Source organism: Ylistrum balloti, unplaced genomic scaffold (assembly GCF_031769215.1).
Source record: "Ylistrum balloti isolate Yb309-2 unplaced genomic scaffold, AGI_CSIRO_Ybal_v1 Utg370830, whole genome shotgun sequence".
NCBI lineage: Eukaryota > Metazoa > Mollusca > Bivalvia > Pectinida > Pectinidae > Ylistrum > Ylistrum balloti.
In genome coordinates, this window is record NW_026782479.1 from 148875 (window position 1) to 174425 (window position 25551).

General features: G+C 34.9%; 1 protein-coding gene across 1 annotated transcript; it reads right to left on the reverse strand.

The window, feature by feature from the left end:
* Positions 1-4504: 4504 nt before the first annotated feature.
* On the reverse strand, positions 4505-25268 carry LOC132558854 (mucin-2-like). The gene is made up of 8 exons (XM_060223472.1): positions 25259-25268; positions 17773-24822; positions 16514-16629; positions 15281-15339; positions 6260-6430; positions 5408-5609; positions 4867-4998; positions 4505-4660 (listed from the first exon to the last, which is right to left on the reverse strand). The coding sequence occupies exons 1-8, from the start codon at positions 25266-25268 to the stop codon at positions 4505-4507; spliced, it is 7896 nt and encodes a 2631-aa protein (XP_060079455.1).
* Between the last annotated feature and the right edge of the window lie 283 nt (positions 25269-25551).

Sequence of the window (25551 nt, forward strand, 5' to 3'; positions counted from 1 at the left end):
AGTAGTGGTAGTAGTAGTAGAAGTAGTAGTAGTAGTAGTAGTAGTAGTAGTAGTAGTAGTAGTAGTAGTAGTAGTGGTAGTAGTAGTAGTAGTAGTCGTAGTAGTAGTAGTAGTAGTAGTAGTAGTAGTAGTAGTAGTAGTAGTAGTAGTAGTAGTAGTAGTAGTGGTGGTGGTGGTGGTGGTGGTGGTAGTAGTAGTAGTAGTAGTAGTAGTAGTAGTAGTAGTAGTAGTAGTAGTAGTAGTAGTAGGAGTAGTAGTAGTAGTAGTAGTAGTGGTAGTAAGAGTAGTGGTAGTAGTTGTAGTAGTAGTGGTAGTAGTAGTATCAGTAGTAGTAGTAGTAATAGTTGTTGTTGTTGTTGTTGTTGTTGTTGTTGTTGTTGTTGTTGTTGTTGTTGTTGTTGTTGTTGTTGTTGTTGTTGTTGTTGTTGTTGTTGTTGTTGTTGTTGTTGAGGTCATGTCGATGTATTCAGGTAATAGCGACTACAGACACTGCGGCTAACTTCGTGCAATCAGTTGATGGTGACCACACACTGCGGCCAATATCAAGCGCTCAGGTGATAGCGAACACCAACACTTCGCGCATGTCTCAGCTTCTAGGTGATCATGACCACAGGCATTGCCGCCAGGTCCCAGTAGTCAGGCTACAGCGACCAAAGACACTTTGCGCATGTCCCCTCGTTCCGGTGATAGCGACCTTACACATTGAGGCCATGTTCACTCCTTGAGGTGATAGTGACACTTATAACATCCTTGAACATTATATATATACATATAAATACCTTATCGCTGTTTTAGGAGAGAAAAGGAGTGTTTTCACAGAACTGTAGCTGACATGGGATCGTTATGTAAACATTTTTATCCAGCAACCGTTTGATATCGCTCAGTTTGATCGGCCATGTTCATGATGGTCGAGATGACTATGCTCATATCCTTTAAGTGCAGCTTATTAAATCGATCATTCATACAATTTAAGCTTTGATGTCCAATATCAATATTTGTTTTTGGTTGTTACGATTAAAAAACTAAAACTCAATCTTTTATGAAAATGAATGATATCTTGTTCAATAAATTACCATGGACAATAAAAACGCATACATTTTGACAATTTGATGTTCAAATATGTGTTTTCTTAATCCTTAATTCTTAATAATTATTGACATTTTCAACGTGATAAAACTGATTACAAATGAGTCAATAATTTAAAATATCTTATTACGCTAATTTTTCAATATATCCCAGAAAACTTCAAGCATTGGTATAATACCGCTTTTATTCACTGGATTTTTTCTTTAAACAATTATACATGGTCAGCTAATATTACCATTGCTAAAACAAATCCCGATGAGTTTCTTAAAAATATATTTTCCAATTTCAATTCCGTGTCTAACCACAAGTATTCTCCAGTGCCTATCTGAAATCCAAATCCCCTTTTTTCTTTTATGATTAAACTATTTGATACCGGTTGACACAACACTGTACATGTGTACCTCGCTGGATAAATAAAACTAGACCTGAATGAAAACAATGAACAGTTTTATTGTAAGATATGTAACAATCCTTTAAATAAACATGAATTATTAACTAACATGAATAATAAACGAAACTATTATAAACGATACAAAGTAAAATTTTAGAGATGATATACATCTTACAGAATGAAAGGGGACATTTTTACCAGATACCATTACATACATACTACACTCAAATTAACGAAATAAAAATATAACAAAATTGTTTTAAAACAAATTATTAATACAAAACATGACAATTTATCCGATTCCTAATAAATTGCATTGACACGTAACCGTTAGTAATGAAATAAAACAGTTAAACACCGACCAAGTATCTGTACATATTATGTCTTTGCTTACTGTATAACACAAAATGTATGTTATGTAGAAGCCTTTGTCATTTTCTTGGTTCTAGACAAACCGCAAAAATGAAATGTAATGAATAATTCTTCAGATGAAAGAATTAAGTATATATTTATTAAGCATCTAAAACGTCTGTTTTACCCTCGAAAGGATGTATTAGAATTGAAGTAGGAAATAAAATAATTATGAATATTTTCTGTTTTACAGTATAGGGTTGAGGATGTAATTTTCGAGGGGCTCAAATTTTCGAGATGTTTAAATTTTTGTTCTTTTCGAAGGCGGAATTAAATCTATAGAACAGCATGAACAGCGAATTAGAACAATAATTAACCCTGTGACTTTTAAGAAAAAATATATAATATGTTGAAAAATGACTATTTAAAACAACGAAAATCCCAACCATTATAGTAAATAACTTTAGTAGAGAAACTATTTCAGTTTGTAATATGTAATGACAACAACATTCATAAAAAATCACCAGTGAATATTCCACGTAAATTACGGTGCGAGACAAACGAATATCTCATTAAGACTATTATTAGTTTCAGTGTATGATTATATCACAATACTGCTTGACAAGGGGAGATAAGTCGAGACATTTTGTTCTACCCTCCCGACTATCAAATCTCCCGATTTTCCTGATAGTTCTGCCATTTCTTCATTAACATTTACAGTATAATCTATCGGTTGAGGGTATATTTATCCCTGTTCTTCATTCACAGTATAATCTATTGACATCATTAACTTCCTATAAAAGGCATTAGTGTGTTGAGGGCATCATTATCCCTGTTCTTCATTAACTGTAAAATCGATATATCAGAATACCATTGACGTCAATAAAGGGTATAGTTATTTCATTTCTATATTAATCATAACAGTGAAATACACCATTGTCTGTCTATAAACCATCATCTCTCAACATGATGATGCAATGATAATAGTCTTTCAATTCGTGATATATGACATTGATTAGAAATGTTTGGCTTTCAAAAATTCTGTTTTGCACGCGACAATCATGGCAATAAAGATGAAAAAGGGAAAAAGAATATGAAAGAAAATTTATAATTCACAGAAATGTCAAAAATACAGTTAAATAATTGCTAACGGATTGCTTATAATTATTACCGCCCAAAGGAAAGGTTGGCAAAAATAAATAAATTACAAAATATCTTACACTATACCTAGGGTGGGGGGAGGGAATCCACTGTTTAGTATTGAATGATTTAACGGTATTAGTTCCTTTGCACACGTCACCTTGATAATCGGAATTCAGCTGCTGAATGCATCTTTTGTAATGTTAGAACAGCCACGAAACATAAATGTATAATCATAAATTGTAAGAGATTCTCGAAAGCACAAGGTGATGTTTTGCTACCGTCATGATGATCTTGGAAATAAATATGTACAAATATGGCGAAACTTATACATAATGTTCCCGGTATCTGAAAAAAAAATTAAAATATATTAATGCTTCTCTAGAAATGAAGTCGATCTGGTAATATCTTATAGAAGTACAAGTAAACGTGAGTCGATCGATTTCTTTAACTACATTTAGATGTAATAAAAACAGATGTACTCCAATCGTGATCTTAAAATGTACATATATCATAAGTGTTTAAGTCAATTCAAGAAAGATATGGTGTAATTTTGATATGATCAAAATGACGAGTTCTCCAATTTAGTGTTCAAAATTCATCTTAGGAGGTTAACGGTAATGATATTCATAATGAGAATATAAGTCAGTATAACTCTATTATGTAACCAAATGCAGAATATCGTACACGTTTATATATTACTGATGCGATTTAAATAGATTTAAATAGGTTTAATCGGACGCATGAATGATAATTTAAAATATGGAAATATTGATTGAAACAGGAACTGTCCATGTTAATTAGCATCGCACTTTAGCTTAATTTAGATTCTATTATGAAAAGATAAAGGAAATGTACCCATGTTTTTGTAGAATTTATCAAGGAATTTTGAGTTATGTCAAAATTTATGTTCGACGTATCGGCCACATAAATTGCAGTGCAATAATTCGCCAACAATTTACATATCAAAATTTTAAAAAATACATACCCAAACATATCACTGTAAGTTGTTGACAGCCTTGGACGTCGAATGAAAAGCTATGAATGGAGAGAAAATAACAGTATTGTAAAAAGTAAACAAATGATGATTGTGTTTCATCAAAAGGAATTGTGCCGTTGTCTCCAATCGATTAGATTCTTTAACATTCTATTTTGTCTAGGATATCTGTAATTCAAAAACTTGCGACCTCAGTTATGTAGCATTAATCAAATTCAGTATTAGTAACCCCCCGATAACCTAAACAAAATAGAAATTTTTAAACTCTTATATTGGCAGTTTTTCGTTGAAATGTAAATTCGATCCCACGCTTTCCAAAACTTACAGATATGAAAACAACGAAAACATTCCGATTGCTGACTTAAAACTTCCAATAAAGAGCAGGATATTGTTTCAATCGCTCTGATATCACATCCACAGAACTAACAAGTCTTTTTCATATTTTTCTGACTTACATTCACTTTTATTTAATCAATACAAAATTCCGACGATTATTCTATAGAGATAGAGATTCTATAGAGATTTTGTCAAAGTAAACCTCAAAAGTTTGACCAGGTCGGGCAAAGGGCAATATTTCGTGGAGGAATCTTAAAAAGTGAAAAAGTCGAGTTCAATGCGATACGATAACGATACGCAAGGGCCGACTGTTCGGGCCAGGTAAGATCATGGATGGATCGTTCAAATGTGAATGAAAACTAAAATGCAAGTATATTTTTCAACTTTTGTTGAATATAAGTTAATAGTTTTCAATTTCTTTTTGTCATAGTTGTTGTTGTCTATATACATGTTTACTTGTTAATCAAATTGAAAATTTCCAAATCAATCACTAATTGATTTATGATACGAGAAAAAAAATCATTATGATTGTCTGTTATTAGTAAGATCGATATTTTTCACTCACCTCGTTTTCTGTGTCGAGTGATCTGTACGCGTCGCCAGGCTCGGAGTATCGTGAAGTTCTTCGGTCGTGCGTCGCGGATGAATGATAGTCACGTGGTGAATGACTTGCTGACATTGGCATGTACATGCGCGACTGTCATGACAACGAAAAAGATAACACTGTTAGATCAATCCTTCTATAATACAGCAGGAGTATTTAGTCATTCTAGGTATAGTTAGTGGGCTTATCTGTTCCCGGTGACACACACGAGTCAAAGTTGAATTCAGCCATATTTTCTGTATTAGAAAGTTTATAAAATTTCATTTTCAATTCAATGTAAATATAGATATATTCATTAGATTGTGCATTGCAAACACGTCATGTAAAATATCTTCGGAAGAGCATATCCTCAACAGGTAATGGCATTTTTGAGACAAAATTACAATAACCGTGACCAAGCACCACACCTTTCTAAGCATCGTCGCCCTCCAAAATACAGAAATAATGATTATCTTTACAAAATCCAACATAAAAACATCTATTTAAAACATTCCTCCCTTACCGGCACAGCTGGGTATTCACTGACACTTTCCCAACCGTTATAGTATCCACCCGGACGGTCCTGTTCGGAACTATTCCATATCAGGTCCCTGGGCATTCGTTGTTCCCGTTCAGAGCTATCTCCAACATTATACGCTCTGTTGGCTTTCCACTTTTTCACTTTTGTCGGCATGCTGAATTCACTTCCATATCCAGGGATATTTCTGAGGATTTGAAAAAAATATCCATCAGTTTAATCATTTTCCTTTTTTTCTTTATCAATGTTTATCTTTGAAAGGTATTAAGTGATAATAATGTCCCGGTTATATCATCTAGACGATATTCTCTTCTGGTGAAAACTCTCGGGTGTGGCCAGCCAAGAAAAGTCGAGGAAAAAGAAACTGAAGTACAGAATGATTATAAAATCCTAGGGAACCGACACATATTTTATTTTGTGACTTTATATGCAGAGCCAACTGATAGGCCTTTATTCAGAGTTTTACACAAGCGTATTGGCGGTGATCAAAGATGCATACAGACACGCCATCGTTTCTAATGTAGAAAGGTGCAAAAATTATTCTCAGACTCATATTGTTTAGGAAAACTATAGATTTGACATGTCCACTAAACGAAGGCAACATATCAACAAAAAACGAATTAATAAAGACACCCCCGAAAAGGTACCTAGAGAATAAGATCGGTGTTTTCGGAAAGGAGAGTGTCGTCACATTGCCGGAGACCGCCAATAGCTATGTCCGCTGACAGTTTTTGTATCCATTTTGTCCTAGTTTTATTGTATTTGAGTTTGGATTATGGTTTTATACAGATTGGTATTTTCTATATCGTTTTTTAAAGTAGGATAAAATTCACTTACTTGTTTGACGTTCCTTTTTCCGTGCTTTTTCTCTTATGCATATATACGATCACCGCGATTATCACGATAACTGCCCCTCCAAGCCCTCCGGCCAACGCCATGATGTTGGCGATGTCACCAAACTTCTGACATTCCTCACTGTAATACTCGAACATGGTGTTCGGGTTACATCTATAAAATAATGAATTATTCAAATAAATATCTCTCGCCACGACCCATGCGACCAGTTATTTTGGATTCTAGGTTCCTAATAGTTATAGTAAGGTTGTAATTGTCTTTAAAAAGAGGTATTTAAACACAAGCATGAATTTAATGCAGTGTCATGACATGCATGTACAATTCATCATCGTGGGATCCTAAGGGCCATAACTCAAGTGGTTATGACGTTGACTAGTTCAATGCATCTTTAGTGCAACATAAAATTCTATAACGGAAGAAAATGCGTTACAACTGTTAACTTATGAAAATATCTATTTCCATTTCATTTTAATTTTTGTATTTATTGTTAAAAGAAAAGTTTGAAATAAAATGAAAATTATTAATAGAATATTCCATCGATGTTGAAAATGAAAATCACTATTTCTCTACTTATCAACGGAATACCACAAAGTAACACGAAACTAACGCCATTCTGATATCAGATGTTAGTGTGCTATTAAACATTTATCAAACTCGGTTATATGTAAAAAGTATTCCCTGAAAAAAATATTTCTCATCCACTTTGTAATTTGTGTCGCGATGAAAATGTGTCTCACATTACCAATGTTATAAAAGAATGTCTTACTTGCATCTTGCGTACCCTTCCGGGTGGAGCAAACACTCTCCGTAATCTCCACAAGAATGATATGCACATTTGGATCGACATGTGATAGATGTATCAGAAGGATTGGTACAATTTTGGTATATATTGCAATTTTGCTGCATATCGCACAAAGTCTGACTGTCCACTGAAAAATATATACATGTATTAGACGCAATAAAATAATCGTGGTATTAAAAATAAAGTCATCGTCAGTTTATATGAATTATAACAGGTGTTTGGTAGTTCAAAAACCATTTCATACTTTTTATACTCCTTAAGCAGGATATTCGAGCTTAAGAACGGATACTCGTCCACGGTTTGTCCATTCTTTGCATGATATGGAGCTGCACGTGTTTGATGGTCGTTAAAAATACAGAATATACATAATATTCAGCCCAGAATTTTTATAGAATTCGCCCAAAGTGCTAGGAATGTTCATAGAATTCTTCCAAAGTGCTTAACACACAATAACACACAATAATGCAGAATGTATGTAAAATTAACACACAATAACACACAATAATACAGAATGTATGTAAAATTAACACACAATAACACACAATAATACAGAATGTATGTATGTAAAATTAACACACAATAACACACAATAATACAGAATGTATGTAAAATTAACACACAATAACACACACAATAATACAGAATGTATGTAAAATTAACACACAATAACACAGAATGTATGTAACACACAAACACAAAATGTAACACACAATTAACACACAATAACACAGAATGTATGTAAAATTAACACACAATAACACACAATAATACAGAATGTATGTAAAATTAACACACAATAACACACAATAATACAGAATGTATGTAAAATTAACACAAAATAACACACAATAACACACAATAATACAGAATGTATGTAAAATTAACACACAATAATACAGAATGTATGTAAGATTAACACACAATAACACACAATAATACAGAATGTATGTAAAATAACACACAATAACACAAATTAACACACAATAACACACAATAATACAGAATGTATGTAAAATTAACACACAATAACACACAATAATACAGAATGTATGTAAAATTAACACACAATAACACACAATAATACAGAATGTATGTAAACTTAACACACAATAACACACAATAATACAGAATGTATGTAACACAAATTACAGAATGTATGTAAAATTAACACACAATAACACACAATAATACAGAATGTATGTAAAATTAACACACAATAACACAGAATGTATGTAAAATTAACACACAATAACACACAATAATACAGAATGTATGTAAAATTAACACACAATAACACACAATAATACAGAATGTATGTAAAATTAACACACAATAACACACAATAATACAAAATTAACACACAATAACACAACACACACAATAACACAGAATGTATGTAAAATTAAAAACACACAATAACACACAATAATACAGAATGTATGTAAAATTAACACACAATAACACACAATAATACAGAATGTATGTAAAATTAACATACAATAACACACAATAACACAGAATGTATGTAAAATTAACACACAATAACACACAATAATACAGAATGTATGTAAAATTAACACAAAATAACACAGAATGTATGTAAAATTAACACACAATAACACACGATATTACAGAATGTATGTAAAATTAACACAAAATAACACAGAATGTGTGTAAAATTAACACAAAATAACACAGAATGTATGTAAAATTAACACACAATAACACACAATAATACAGAATGTATGTAAAATTAACACACAATAACACACAATAATACAGAATGTATGTAAAATTAACACACAATAACACACAATAATACAGAATGTATGTAAAATTAACACACAATAACACAGAATGTATGTAAAATTAACACACAATAACACACAATGACACAGAATGTATGTAAAATTTAATCACAATAACACACAATAACACACAATAATACAGAATGTATGTAAAATTAACACACAATAACACACAATAATACAGAATGTATGTAAAATTAACAAACAATAATACAGAATGTATGTAAAATTAACACACAATAACACACAATAACACAGAATGTATGTAAAATTAACACACAATAACACAGAATGTATGTAAAATTAACAAACAATAATACAGAATGTATGTAAAATTAACAAACAATAATACACAATAATACAGAATGTATGTAAAATTAACACAGAATGTATGTAAAATTAACACACAATAACACACAATAATACAGAATGTATGTAAAATTAACACACAATAACACACAATAATACAGAATGTATGTAAAATTAACACACAATAACACACAATAACACAGAATGTATGTAAAATTAACACACAATGACACACAATAACACAGAATGTATGTAAAATTAACAATAACACACAATAACACAGAATGTATGTAAAATTAACACACAATAACACACAATAATACAGAATGTATGTAAAATTAACACACAATAATACAGAATGTATGTAAAATTAACACACAATAACACACAATAATACAGAATGTGTGTAAAATTAACACACAATAACACACAATAATACAGAATGTATGTAAAATTAACACACAATAACACACAATAATACAGAATGTATGTAAAATTAACACACAATAACACACAATAATACAGAATGTATGTAAAATTAACACACAATAACACACAATAATACAGAATGTATGTAAAATTAACACACAATAATACAGAATGTATGTGAAATTAACACAAAATAATACAGAATGTATGTGAAATTAACACACAATAACACATAATAACACAGAATGTATGTAAAATTAACACACAATAATACAGAATGTATGTAAAATTAACACACAATAACACACAATAACACAGAATGTATGTAAAATTAACACATAATAATACAGAATGTATGTAAAATTAACACACAATAATACAGAATGTATGTAAGATTAACACACAATAACACACAATAATACAGAATATATGTAAAATTAACACACAATAACACAACACACAATAATACAGAATGTATGTAAAATTTAACACACAATAACACACATGTAAAATAATACAGAATGTATGTAAAATTAAAACACAGAATGTATAACACACAATAACACACAATAATACAGAATGTATGTAAAATTAACACACACACAATAACACACAATAATACAGAATGTATGTAAAATTAACACAACAGAATGTACAAAATTAACACACAGAATGTATGTAAAATAACACACAATAATACAGAATGTATGTACAAATAACACACAATAAACACACAATAACACACAATAACACAGAATGTATGTAAAATTAACACACAATAACACACAATAATACAGAATGTATGTAAAATTAACACACAATAACACACAATAATACAGAATGTATGTAAAATTAACACACAATAACACACGATATTACAGAATGTATGTAAAATTAACACAAAATAACACAGAATGTGTGTAAAATTAACACACACAGAATGTATGTAAAAACACACAATAACACATGTATGTAAAACACACAATAACACACAATACAGAATGTATGTAAAATTAACACACAATAAATACAGAATGTATGTAAAATTAACACACAATAACACAACACAGAATGTATGAAAAATTAACACACAATAACACACAATAATACAGAATGTATGTAAAATTAACACACAATAACACACAATATTACAGAATGTATGTAAAATTAACACAAAATAACACAGAATGTATGTAAAATTAACACAAAATAACACAGAATGTATGTAAAATTAACACACAATAACACACAATAATACAGAATGTATGTAAAATTAACACACAATAACACACAATAATACAGAATGTATGTAAAATTAACACACAATAACACACAATAATACAGAATGTATGTAAAATTAACACACATTAACACACAATAATACAGAATGTATGTAAAATTAACACACAATAACACACAATAATACAGAATGTATGTAAAATTAACACACAATAACACACAATAATACAGAATGTATGTAAAATTAACACACAATAACACACAATAATACAGAATAATACAAATGTAAAATTAACACACAATAACACACAATAATACAGAATGTATGTAAAATAACACACAATAACACAATTAACACAACACACAATAATACAGAATGTATGTAAAATTAACACACAATAACACACAATAATACAGAATGTATGTAAAATTAACACACAATAACTCACAATCATACAGAATGTATGTAAAATTAACACACAATAACACACGATAATACAGAATGTATGTAAAATTAACACACAATAACACACAATAACACAGAATGTATGTAAAATTAACAAACAATAATACAGAATGTATGTAAAATTAACACACAATAATACAGAATGTATGTAAAATTAACACACAATAACACAGAATGTATGTAAAATTAACATACAATAACACACAATAACACAGAATGTATGTAAAATTAACATACAATAAAACAGAATGTATGTAAAATTAACATACAATAACACACAATAACACAGATTGTATGTAAAATTAACACACAATAACACACAATAATACAGAATGTATGTAAAATTAACACACAATAACACACAAAGAATGTATGTAAAATTAACACACAATAATACAGAATGTATGTAAAATTAACACACAATAATACAGAATGTATGTAAAATTAACACACAATAACACACAATAATACAGAATGTATGTAAAATTAACACACAATAACACACAATAATACAGAATGTATGTAAAATTAACACACAATAACACACAATAATACAGAATGTATGTAAAATTAACACAGAATAACACAAACAGTGTGTCACAATAACACAAAATAATACAAAATAACACAGAATGTATGTAAAATTAACACACAATAACACACAATAATACAGAATGTATGTAAAATTAACACAAAATAACACAGAATGTATGTAAAATTAACACACAATAACACACAATACAATAACACACAATAATACAGAATGTATGTAAAATTAACACACAATAACACACAATAACACAGAATGTATGTAAAATTAACACACAATAACACACAATAATACAGAATGTATGTAAAATTAACACACAATAACACACAATAATACAGAATAACACACAATAATAATACAGAATGTATGTGAAATTAACACACAATAACACATAATAACACAGAATGTATGTAAAATTAACACACAATAATACAGAATGTATGTAAAATTAACAAACAATAATACAGAATGTATGTGAAATTAACATACAATAACACACAATAACACAGAATGTATGTAAAATTAACACACAATAATACAGAATGTATGTAAAATTAACACACAATAACACACAATAACACAGAATGTATGTAAAATTAACACACAATAACACAGAATGTATGTAAAATTAACACACACAACACAGAATGTAATAAAATTAACACACAATAACACACAGAATGTATGTAAAATTAACACACAATACACACACAATTAACACACACAATAATACAGAATGTATGTAAAATTAACACACAATAACACACAATAATACAGAATGTATGTAAAATTAACACACAATAACACAGAATGTACAGAATGTAAAATTAACACACAATAACACACAATAATACAGAATGTATGTAAAATTAACACACAATAACACACAATAATACAGAATGTATGTAAAATTAACACACAATAACACACAATAACACAGAATGTATGTAAAATTAACACACAATAACACACAATAATACAGAATGTATGTAAAATTAATACACAATAACACACAATAACACACAATGTATGTAAAATTAATACACAATAACACACAATAACACACAATGACACACAATAATACACAATAACACACAATAACACACAATAACACACAATAACACACAATAACACACAATAACACACAATAACACATTATTCAAATCATATACACCCAAAGTATTAACTGATACATGATGATGATGATGATGATGGTGATTTTAAGCATACACTCTTATTTACCAGTACCTGTGTGAATATTTTGATATGAATTATAAATGAATACGTGTGGAGTGTGAATGTATATTGATATATTGTTCTTTCTTTATGTTATTATGAACATTTCATTTGTTTTTTTTTATAGAAATTCCATTTGTATATAAAATCATAATAGAACAGATGTACATGTTCAAAATATGTGTAACGTAGACATTTCTTACATAAAGTTACAGCTATCTGTGTCATCTTTCGTGTCCTCGATGCATCCACTGTGTTTGTACAGTTATCTTTAATGCAAAGTGTCCGGTTTCTCCAATCGGTATCATTTACAGTAGCTCGGACCTCCGTTTTATTCATACCCCGGTATTCCGTTTTGTGATCACATTCAACGCTTCCTTTTCTACAACAAAGAATAAGATAAACATAAAAAGATTCCCTGTATCAAAAGATGCAGGTAAGTAAAACTAAGGGGACATTTTATGGTTGTCATAGCGATATTACTGAGAAATATTCTATTTCTTTGTGCAACATGAAACTGGACATGTTTACAGCTCGTTAGTTTGCCTTTAGGTTTCATTTTGGCATGGCGGGTGGCGCCGATAAAGTAAGATAAGCTTCCTTTTCCAGAACTCCTGGTTTTTATCCTCATTGTACTTTGTCAGGTGTCTCTGCGTAAATCTTTCTTGTTTTCGTATTTTTACCCTAGTTGTATTGAATTTGAGTTTGGATTATGATTGACATATTTGTATGCAGAAAGTAAGCAGGAACTGCCTCTAAAAGATTCAGATTCGCCTGTCAGTCAAAACAATACCATTGACTTCAGTGACAGGCCTTCCACGACGGGCGTCATCCCCAAGGCTCTGCCTGCCATCCATCTTTTCACTGTAGCATATAAAGGGGCATCATTCCCTAGTGTTGTTACTATATCAGTATATATAACCTTAGGTACCAGCACTTTCTTATACGAATATCGATTCACTTCTCTTTCAGGGATTTTGTCTATTTTGCAAAAGTCAATTGCCTTGTTTATTTTAGAATGTTAAATCTTCGACATAAAATGACCAAATAACACAAATAATTATTATCACTCTAAGAGACTGTAGTCCTTTGTATTTCTGCATCTTGATTGATAAATTGTTTACACTATTGTCTTTACACCTACCAATGTATATTATGATATTCAAATTCACCACATCTTCAGATACCTCCAAATCTTAATCTTTTAGTTTACAGACCATGGAACATACATGTATCAGAAACAGCAAAGACAATACGGACATGTTTACAGAATCTTAATTCAAAGTCAACTTCGATGAAATTGGGACCAAATATGGACACAAGAAAGATTTACACGGAAACTTCTGAAACAGTACAAGTAGAATGAGATCATGTGTTTCGGAAGGGAAAGCGTCGTCTATTTTATCAATATAACCGGCCTTGTTATTTTGGTCAAGATATTCAACTATTTTTTGGGGTAATACCCTCTCCACAGTTATTTCCTTCATTCCTTAGCTGTCACGTGGTTGTTGAAATCTTTAGCAATCATATTTCCAAATAAATCTTTTCAAAACCAACCAAAATCCCATCTCCAGTTTTTGTTTATTATAAGTTGTCTTCTATCTGATAATGTTTAAGAAATATTCCTTTCAACGATCTACTGAACTAAAAACCGAATGAAAGTAAAGATTTACGTTAATTTTGATAGGTTCCAACTACGGAATGTTTACAAAAATGCAGACCCTGTGACACATACACATTGTAGGACAAAGATGCAAAAAAAAAATGATAATCTTCTCTTTATAAACTACCTGTAGAACAAATATTTTCATTATTTACCAACTTGGTAGATATCTCTACACGAACGTCCAAATAGTCTCCCTTTACCCTTTCGGCAGTATTAGGTTTATAATTATCACAATGATAGTCAAATGGAAGGGAAGTAACTCTGGAAAGTCAGACAGATGTAAATTAATTTTTTAAAATCTATATTTCATGTTTTGCAACATCGTTACATGCCTTGCATGTACACAACGAGACAGATCTTTTAATGGTAATATGTCGCACATATATGTCTTGACAAAATGGCTTCTTGAGTCTCAGATGTCTGCATTGTTGTAAAACTTCCATGAACTATGAGAGCGATTTCAAATGCAAAGATTTCAGAATGAAAACAATTACTTACCTGAATCCGATAATCGTCACTCTGTAAAATCCCTTTGTTTCGCTATATAGATCATTTAACTGATGGAAGAAATTAATGAAATCAATATACACTGATTACATATTTGTCATATAAGAGATTATCAAATATATAAAAGTTTAAAGAGTTCTTGAAATATTCTTAACGTGTTGTGCGTGTAAATGTACTAAAGAAACAAGTATTCAATACGGAGCATAAATTCATATTTAAAAAAGAGAGTAAAAAAATCATGTCATCAATTTTATGTGTATTTATGATTTTACCAAGAGCACCTTCTAATACAAATTCAAAATGAGACACAGTAAAGATAAATAATGAATTAAACTGTATCATTTAACCGTTTTGTCCTATGACTTGTCAGTGATTCTATGACTCAATTTGTAAAAACCTATAAGGTGACCTGAAAATCCTAATTTAATATTATCCAGTTGTTTTGTCTTAAAATTTGAAACATCAACGAAATAAAGCATATATTATTCACCTATTTACCCATAAATTATAAATAAAGTAGACTCGATTGTAGACTGTTTCTGTTTTCAATGTTTTGTACCTTGTGTATGGACACGTATAATCTAGATATTGACAGGAGCTCTTTAACAGATTTATACCTTACATCGGTCTGTTTCGTGGAGAGAGATATTTCAACACGAGTTTCATAGAAAACAATTACTACTGTATCGTCTTTTATGCTGATAATCCAATCTAAATGGTAATGACCAAATAAGGAGAAACCTCTTAATTAGTACACAAGGGGAGACTTCCTATGATTTCTCGTAACGGACTCTACCAATGGAAAGGAAGGATGAGATCTAAGGGGGGAGGGGGTATCCTCCCTTCACCTAAAACGAGTACTTTCTCAAAATGAATTTTTTTTATAATCGCAAAATGTTGTGGTTAAATGATAATAGTTTGTACATTTTCTTTCCATGGAAATTAAAAACATAATGTTAAAATTGTATGATTTCCCGTACAAAATAATTAATTTCGCTCGTAGAATAAAATGTGTCAATACTTTACTCTCTTGCTTTACGGTCATACATTCACATTTCTCACGGCTTATGGAATATGTATATTAAAGAGAACCCATTAAAATACTGAGGCCACGCCAAACAAATGTATGTTGTATATACGACTTACAATGATGAACGTATGACTTATTGCAGAAAGGTCGAAGACCTAATACAATACCGGTATAGCATAGTTTGTGAAACTTACCATTTTACGGAATCCATCCTCATACGCTTTGTAGAGAGAAGTACCTTTCTGTTCCAGGTCTTTTTCAAATGGCATGTCCACCACGACCGTCAAGGTCACTGCAAGGACGATTTCATCTGAAAATTAAAAAGACACGTATAAAGAAATAGAGTTTAATATGGTGTTCTTTTATCGAAAAAGTACAAAGTACAGTCTTCTAACATAAACCTTTGTTTTATAAAGGAAACTCCTGTGATCGGTAAGCTAAAAGCCTAGAAACAGCTTTGACCACGAAAGTTGTAGTCCTTTTGTTGATGTCAATGCTTAACAATGTCAATGATTTATTTAGATAAAGAAATGTATACACTATAATACAAATTATATAAAAAACGAAATGTCTCTTTTTTTCTTTTTTTTTCTTTTTTTCATGTGATCAAAATACTTTGAAATTGCTAACGTTATCCTTTTCATGCACTTTATTCTTTATTCTTAGCAGAGTTGGTCTTTTAAAATGCAATTTCGGAACTCAGATTTAGCATCAAATTCGATTGTCTCGTCATTTTTGATCGAGGCGATATATGTCAAACCAAAATAGGTTAATTCTTAGAAATTTCGGTGAGACAACCGTTTGCATATTCTGTGACATATTGAGATGTTGTCCCCAAATTGGTCAAGAAAGTTTATCCAATGGTTCTCTCTATCAAAACTGTTTCGTTTCAAATTTATGTTTACCTTCCTTATATATTCTAGTTCTAGAAATTACATCATCGTACTTGTATTTATGTAGATTAAAATGATAGGCAACAACATTGTTTTTTGTGTAAGATATACATTATATTCCAAGGTGTGGTTAGCTATACTGCATCATAAGATGATATAATCATGTTGCTGAGTTTTTGCTGATTAACATGACGATCAAGTTATAAATAGGGACTTCTGTTGGTGTCCCTATTGAAATAACGTTCACTATTTAAATATTAATCCAATGGTGAAAAAAATTACTTCAATAGTTGTTGAACCAAACCGGCGATATCTCATGCCGAGTTGACTATTGAAATATTACTTCAATAGAGTTGACGTTGTTTCAATTGTAGCTGTATGTTAATTTTAATTGAATCTGCGACCACTATTGCAATAATGTATTTTTTCACTATTATTAATAATATTTCAATTTTGAAAATTTATTTCAATAGGGGTTTCAATACAACTAAAAAAAGAAAAAAAAAACTTCAGATCAATTTCGTTCTGGAATTGAACATTACTACTCAATATTAACTTACCGATCGGCACTACCGTCTCAGTAATGTCCGTGGTTGTTGGAACATGTGTTGTAGTGCTTAGAGATGTCACTGCGGATGTGTGTTTAGATGAGGCTGATGATGAAACAGTAGATGTGACAGGCGATGTATTAGTACTAGATGTAGTTGTAACGTTGTCAGTAGTTGTTGGAGTAGTAGTAGGTGTAGTTGTCGGAGTGGTAGTAGGTGTGGTTGGCGAAGTAGATGTTGATGTTGGAGTAGATGTTGGAGTAGATGTAGATGTCGGAGTAGATGTTTGAGTAGATGCAGGTGTTGGAGTAGATGTAGATATTGGAGTAGATGTAGATGTTGGAGTAGAAGTAGATGTCGGAGTAGATGTTTGAGTAGATGTTGATGTTGGAGTAGATGTTAGAGTAGATGTAGATGTCGGAGTAGATGCAGATGTTGAAGTAGAAGTAGATGTCGGAGTAGATGTTGTAGTAGATGTAGATGTCGGAGTAGATGTTGGAGTAGATGTAGATGTAGATGTTGTAGTAGATGTAGATGTCGGAGTAGATTTTGGAGTAGATGTAGATGTTGTAGTAGATGTAGATGTCGGAGTAGATGTAGATGTCGGAGTAGATTTTGGAGTAGATGTAGATGTTGTAGTAGATGTAGATGTTGTAGTAGATGTAGATGTCGGAGTAGATGTTTGAGTAGATGCAGGTGTTGGAGTAGATGTAGATGTCGGAGTAGATGTTGGAGTAGATGTAGATATTGGAGTAGATGTAGATGTTGGAGTAGAAGTAGATGTCGGAGTAGATGTTTGAGTAGATGTAGATGTTGGAGTAGATGTTAGAGTAGATGTAGATGTTGGAGTAGATGTAGATGTCGGAGTAGATGTTGTAGTAGACGTAGATGTCGGAGTAGATGTTGGAGTAGATGTAGATGTCGGAGTAGATGTTGTAGTAGATGTAAATGTCGGAGTATATCTTGGAGTAGATGTAGATGTTGTAGTAGATGTAGATGTCGGAGTAGATTTTGGAGTAGATGCAGGTGTTGGAGTAGATGTAGATGTCGGAGTAGATGTTGGAGTAGATGTAGATGTTGGAGTAGATGTTAGAGTAGATGTTGATGTCGGAGTAGATGTTAGAGTAGATGAAGGTGTTGGAGTAGATGTTAGAGTAGATGTAGATGTTGGAGTAGATGTAGATGTCGGAGTAGATGCAGATGTTGGAGTAGATGTAGATGTCGGAGTAAATGTTGGAGTAGATGTAGATGTCGGAGTAGATGTTGTAGTAGATGTAGATGTCGGAGTAGATTTTGGAGTAGATGTAGATGTTGTAGTAGATGTAGATGTCGGAGTAGATTTTGGAGTAGATGTAGATATTGGAGTAGATGTAGATGTTGGAGTAGAAGTAGATGTCGGAGTAGATGTTTGAGTAGATGTTGATGTTGGAGTAGATGTTAGAGTAGATGTAGATGTTGGAGTAGATGTAGATGTCGGAGTAGATGCAGATGTTGGAGTAGAAGTAGATGTCGGAGTAGATGTTGTAGTAGATGTAGATGTCGGAGTAGATGTTGGAGTAGATGTAAATGTCGGAGTAGATTTTGGAGTAGATGTATATGTTGTAGTAGATGTAGATGTCGGAGTAGATGTTGTAGTAGATGTAGATGTCGGAGTAGATGTTGGAGTAGATGTAGATGTCGGAGTAGATGTTGGAGTAGATGTAGATGTCGGAGTAGATTTTGGAGTAGATGTAGATGTTGTAGTAGATGTAGATGTCGGAGTAGATGTTTGAGTAGATGCAGATGTTGGAGTAGATGTAGATATTGGAGTAGATGTAGATGTTGGAGTAGATGTAGATGTTGGAGTAGATGTAGATGTTGGAGTAGAAGTAGATGTCGGAGTAGATGTTTGAGTAGATGTAGATGTTGGAGTAGATGTTAGAGTAGATGTAGATGTTGGAGTAGATGTAGATGTCGGAGTAGATGCAGATGTTGGAGTAGATGTTGATGTTGGAGTAGATGTTTGGGTAGATGTAGATGTCGGAGTAGATGCAGATTTTGGAGTAGATGTTGATGTTGGAGTAGATGTTTGAGTAGATGTAGATGTTGTAGTAGATGTAGATGTTGGAGTAGATATAGATGTCGGAGTAGATGTTGGAGTAGATGTAGATGTCGGAGTAAAAGTAGGTGAATTTGTCGGAGTGGTAGTAGGTGTAGTTGTCGGAGTGGTTGCAAGTGTGGTTGTCGGAGTGGTAGTAGGTGTAGTTGTCGGAGTGGTAGTAGGTGTGGTTGTCGGAGTGGTTGTAGGTGTAGTTGTCGGAGTAGTAGTAGGTGTGGTTGTCGGAGTAGTAGTTAGTGTGGTTGTCGGAGTAGTAGTAGGTGTGGTTGTCGGAGTGGTAGTAGGTGTGGTTGTCGGAGTGGTTGTTGGTGTAGTTGTCGGAGTAGGTGTGGTTGTCGGAGTGGTAGTAGGTGTTGTTGTCAGAGTAGTGGTAGGTGTATTTGTCGGAGTGGTAGTAGGTGTGGTTGTCGGAGTGGTAGTAGGTGTGGTTGTCAGAGTAGTGGTAGGTGTATTTGTCGGAGTGGTAGTAGGTGTGGTTGTCGGAGTGGTAGTAGGTGTGGTTGTCGGAGTAGTAGTAGGTGTAGTTGTCGGTATAGTAGTAGGTGTAGTTGTCGGAGTGGTAGTAGGTTTAGTTGTCGGAGTGGTAGTAGGTGTAGTTGTCGGTATAGTAGTTTGTGTTGTTGTCGGAGTAGTGGTAGTAGGTGTGGTTGTCGGAGTGGTAGTAGGTGTTGTTGTCTGAATGGTAGTAGGTGTGGTTGTCGGAGAAGTAGTAGGTGTGGTTGTCGGAGTGGTAGTAGGTGTGGTTGTCGGAGTGGTAGTAGGTGTAGTTGTCGGTATAGTAGTAGGTGTAGTTGTCGGTATAGTAATAGGTGTTGTTGTCGGAGTAGTAGTAGGTGTTGTTGTCGGAGTGGTAGTAGGTGTAGTTGTCTCAGTAGTAGTAGGTGTAGTTGTCGGAGTAGTAGTAAGTGTAGTTGTCGGAGTGGTAGTAGGTGTAGTTGTCGGAGTGGTAGTAGGTGTGGTTGTCGGAGTGGTAGTAGGTGTGGTTGTCGGAGTGGTAGTAGGTGTTGTTGTCGGAGTAGTGGTAGTAGGTGTGGTTGTCGGAGTAGTGGTAGGTGTAGTTGTCGGAGTGGTAGTAGGTGTGGTTGTCGGAGTGGTAGTAGGTGTGGTTGTCGGAGTAGTAGTAGGTGTGGTTGTCGTAGGTGTGGTTGTCGGAGTGGTAGTAGGTGTAGTTGTCGGAGTGGTAGTAGGTGTGGTTGTCGGAGTGGTAGTAGGTGTGGTTGTCTGAGTAGTAGTTGGTGTGGTTGCCGGAGTAGTAGTAGGTGTGGTTGTCGGAGTAGTGGTGGTAGGTGTGGTCGTCGGAGTAGTAGTAGGTGTAGTTGTCGGAGTGGTAGTAGGTGTAGTTGACGGAGTAGTAGTAAGTGTGGTTGTCGGAGTAGTAGTAGGTGTGGTTGTCGGAGTAGTGGTAGTAGGTGTTGTTGTCGGAGTAGTAGTAGGTGTTGGTGTCGGAGTGGTAGTAGGTGTGGTTGTCGGAGTAGTAGTAGGTGTGGTTGTCGGAGTGGTTGTAGGTGTAGTTGTCGGAGTGGTAGTAGGTGTGGTTGTCGTAGTGGTGGTAGGTGTGGTTGTCGGAGTAGTAGTAGGTGTGGTTGTCGGTATAGTAGTAGGTGTAGTTGTCGGAGTGGTAGTAGGTGTAGTTGTCGGTATAGTAGTATGTGTTGTTGTCGGAGTAGTGGTAGTAGGTGTGGTTGTCGGAGTGGTAGTTAGTGTGGTTGTCGGAGTAGAAGTTGGTGTAGTTGTAGGAATGGTAGTAGGTGTGGTTATCGGAGTAGTAGTAGGTTTAGTTGTCGGAGTGGTAGTAGGTGTAGTTGTCGGTATAGTAGTAGGTGTTGTTGTCGGGGTAGTAGTAGGTGTTGTTGTCGGAGTGGTAGTAGGTGTAGTTGTCGCAGTAGTAGTAGGTGTAGTTGTCGGAGTGGTAGTTAGTGTGGTTGTCGGAGTAGTAGTACGTGTAGTTGTAGGAATGGTAGTAGGTGTGGTTGTCGGAGTAGTGGTAGTAGGTGTGGTCGTCGGAGTTGTAGTAGGTGTAGTTGTCGGAGTGGTAGTAGGTGTTGTTGTCGTTGTAGTAGTAGGTGTAGTTGTAGGAGTAGTAGTAGGTGTGGTGGTCGGAGTAGTGGTAGTAGGTGTGGTCGTCGGAGTTGTAGTAGGTGTAGTTGTCGGAGTGGTAGTAGGTGTTGTTGTCGTTGTAGTAGTAGGTGTAGTTGTCGGAGTGGTAGTAGGTGTGGTTGTCGTAGGTGTAGTTGTCGGAGTAGTAGTAGGTGTGGTTGTCGGAGTGGTAGTTAGTGTGGTTGTCGGAGTAGTAGTACGTGTAGTTGTAGGAATGGTAGTAGGTGTGGTTGTCGGAGTAGTAGTAGGTGTAGTTGTCGGAGAAGTAGTAGGTGTGGTTGTCGGAGTGGTAGTAGGTGTGGTTGTCGGAGTGGTAGTAGGTGTAGTTGTCGGTATAGTAGTAGGTGTTGTTGTCGGAGTAGTAGTAGGTGTTGTTGTCGGAGTGGTAGTAGGTGTAGTTGTCGGAGTAGTAGTAGGTGTAGTTGTCGGAGTAGTAGTAGGTGTAGTTGTCGGAGTGGTAGTAGGTGTAGTTGTCGGAGTGGTAGTAGGTGTGGTTGTCGGAGTGGTAGTAGGTGTGGTTGTCGGAGTAGTGGTAGTAGGTGTTGTTGTCATTGTAGTAGTATGTGTTGGTGTCGGAGTAGTAGTAGGTGTAGTTGTCGTAGTGGTAGTAGGTGTAGTTGTCGGAGTAGTAGTAGGTGTTGTTGTCTGAGTGGTAGTAGGTGTAGTTGTCGGAGTAGTAGTAGAGGTGGTTGTCGGAGTAGTAGTAGGTGTAGTTGTCGTAGTGGTAGTAGGTGTGGTTGTCGGAGTAGTAGTAGGTGTTGTTGTCGGAATAGTAGTAGGTGTGGTTGTCTGAGTAGTAGTTGGTGTGGTTGCCGGAGTTGTGGTAGGTGTGGTTGTCGGAGTAGTGGTAGGTGTAGTTGTCGGAGTGGTAGTAGGTGTGGTTGTCGGTGTAGTAGGAGGTGTGGTTGTAGAATAGTGTAGGTGTGTTCGGAATAGTAGTAGGTGTGGTTGTCTGAGTAGTAGTTGGTGTGGTTGCCGGAGTTGTGGTAGGTGTGGTTGTCGGAGTAGTGGTAGGTGTAGTTGTCGGAGTGGTAGTAGATGCAGTTGGCGGAGTAGTAGTAGGTGTAGTTGTCGGAGTAGTAGTAGGTGTAGTTGTCGGAGTAGTGGTAGGTGTTGTTGTCTGAGTAGTGGTAGGTGTGGTTGCCGGAGTGGTGGTAGATGTAGTTGTCGGAATGGTAGTAGGTGTGGTTGCCGGAGTAGTAGTAGGTGTGGTTGTCGGATTAGTAGTAGGTGTGGTTGTCGGAGTGGTAGTAGGTGTGGTTGCCGGAGTAGTAGTAGTTGTTGTTGTCGGAGTGGTAGTAGGTGTGGTTGTCGGAGTGGTAGTAGGTGTGGTTGCCGGAGTAGGTGTGTTGTAGTAGTAGTAGGTGTGGTTGTTGTAGTGGTAGAAGGTGTGGTTGTCGGAGTGGTAGTAGGTGTAGTTGTTGGTATAGTAGTAGGTGTTGTTGTCGGAGCAGTAGTAAGTGTGGTTGTCGCAGTAGTAGTAGGCGTAGTTATCGAAGTAGTAGTAGGTGTAGTTGTCGGAGTGGTAGTAGGTGTGGTTGTCGGATTAGAAGTAGAGGTAGTTGTCAGAGTAGTAGTTGGTGTGGTTGTCGGAGTGGTAGTAGGTGTAGTTGTCGGTGTAGTAGTAGGTGTGGTTGTCGGAGTGGTAGTAGGTGTGGTTGTCGGAGTGGTAGTAGGTGTGGTTGTCGGAGTGGTAGTGTTTGTTGTTGTCGGAGTGGTCGTAGGTGTGGTTGTCGTTGTAGTAGTAGGTGTTGGTGTCGGTGTGGTAGTAGGTGTAGTTGTCGTTGTAGTAGTAGTAGGTGTAGTTGTCGGAGTAGTAGTAGGTGTTGTTGTCGGAGTGGTAGTAGGTGTAGTTGTCGGAGTAGTAGTAGGTGTGGTTGTCGGAGTAGTAGTAGGTGTAGTTGTCGGAGTAGTAGTAGGTGTGGTTGTCGGAGTAGTAGTAGGTGTAGTTGTCGGAGTAGTAGTAGGTGTAGTTGTCGGTGTGGTAGTAGGTGTGGTTGTCGGAGTAGTAGTAGGTGTGGTTGTCGGAGTGGTAGTAGGTGTAGTTGTCGGTGTAGTAGTAGGTGTGGTTGTCGGAGTAGTAGTAAGTGTGGTTGTCGGTGTGGTAGTTGGTGTGGTTGTCGGAGTAGTAGTAGGTGTGGTTGTCGGAGTAGTAGTGGGTGTAGTTGTCGGAGTAGTAGTAGGTGTAGTTGTCGGAGTGGTAGTAGGTGTGGTTGTCGGAGAGTAGTGGTAGGTGGTAGGTGTGGTTGTCGGAGTAGTAGTAGGTGTGGTTGTCGAAGTAGTAGTAGGTGTAGTTGTCGGAGTAGTAGTAGGTGTAGTTGTCGGTGTGGTAGTAGGTGTGGTTGTCGGAGTAGTAGTAGGTGTAGTTGTCGGTGTGGTAGTAGGTGTGGTTGTCGGAGTAGTAGTAGGTAGTTGGTGTTGTTGTCGTTGTAGTAGTAGGTGTTGGTGTCGGAGTGGTAGTAGGTGTGGTTGCCGGAGTAGTAGTAGGTGTGGTTGTCGGATTAGTAGTAGGTGTGGTTGTCGGCAGTTGTCGGAGTAGTAGTAGGTGTAGTTGTCGGAGTAGTGGTAGGTGTTGTTGTCTGAGTAGTGGTAGGTGTGGTTGCCGGAGTGGTGGTAGATGTAGTTGTCGGAATGGTAGTAGAGGTGGTTGTCGGAGTGGTAGTAGGTGTGGTTGTCGGAGTAGTAGTAGGTGTGGTTGTCGGAGTTGTGGTAGGTGTGGTTGTCGGAGTGGTAGTAGGTGTGGTTGTCGGAGTGGTAGTAGGTGTGGTTGTCGGAGTGGTGGTAGTTGTAGCTGTCGGAGTGGTAGTAGGTGTGGTTGCCGGAGTAGTGGTAGGTGTGGTTGTCGGAGTCGTAGTAGATGTAGTGTTCTGATTAACTCCAGTCACCGAATAAAGACAAAACGGCAACAGCAACGTTAATGTTAGAACTGAAAGAAAATACATACATAGTATTACTTTAATGTTAGTTGACCCTTTAGAGTTGATTGGGGGCATTATGATTTCATCTGGTTAAACAACATATCATTGATCCTCAGGATGCACTAACATATAGCATGATAAGTGCTTGATCGGCGTTGTTTGGCCCGTAAAAAATCAATTTACATATAATTCTGTCAAGTTGTAAAAGGTTTGATGAATATTTACTATGAAGATTTCTTTTGAAAATCATATGTAGTACTTTGAATAATATTCGAAATGATAGAAGCAGTTGCATTAGGGAATTAATTTGTAAAATTGCTTATTAGAAGAATATTTGTAATTGCGCTGTTCCATTGGTTTAAAGTCTGAGATTTTTTATACGTACGTTGCGACATCTTGTTTGCCAGCAGTAATTTTTCCTGTAGGATTTAACTCCCTTTAAACACAAACCAAACAGAAAAAAGGCAAATAATAAAACATTTCTAATGAAAAATATGTAAATCACACCCGATCCGCCATTTTATGTTACGATCATTAATACAAAGCGTCGCCTAGAGTTTTGTTTTTATGGGATTAGACAATTTTTAAACCCCAAAGTTATTTACTGACTGGTGTCAAGTGGATCGTGTGAGACACGAAGCCTGTGGATGTATAGAGGGGGTATTTACAGACTCAATA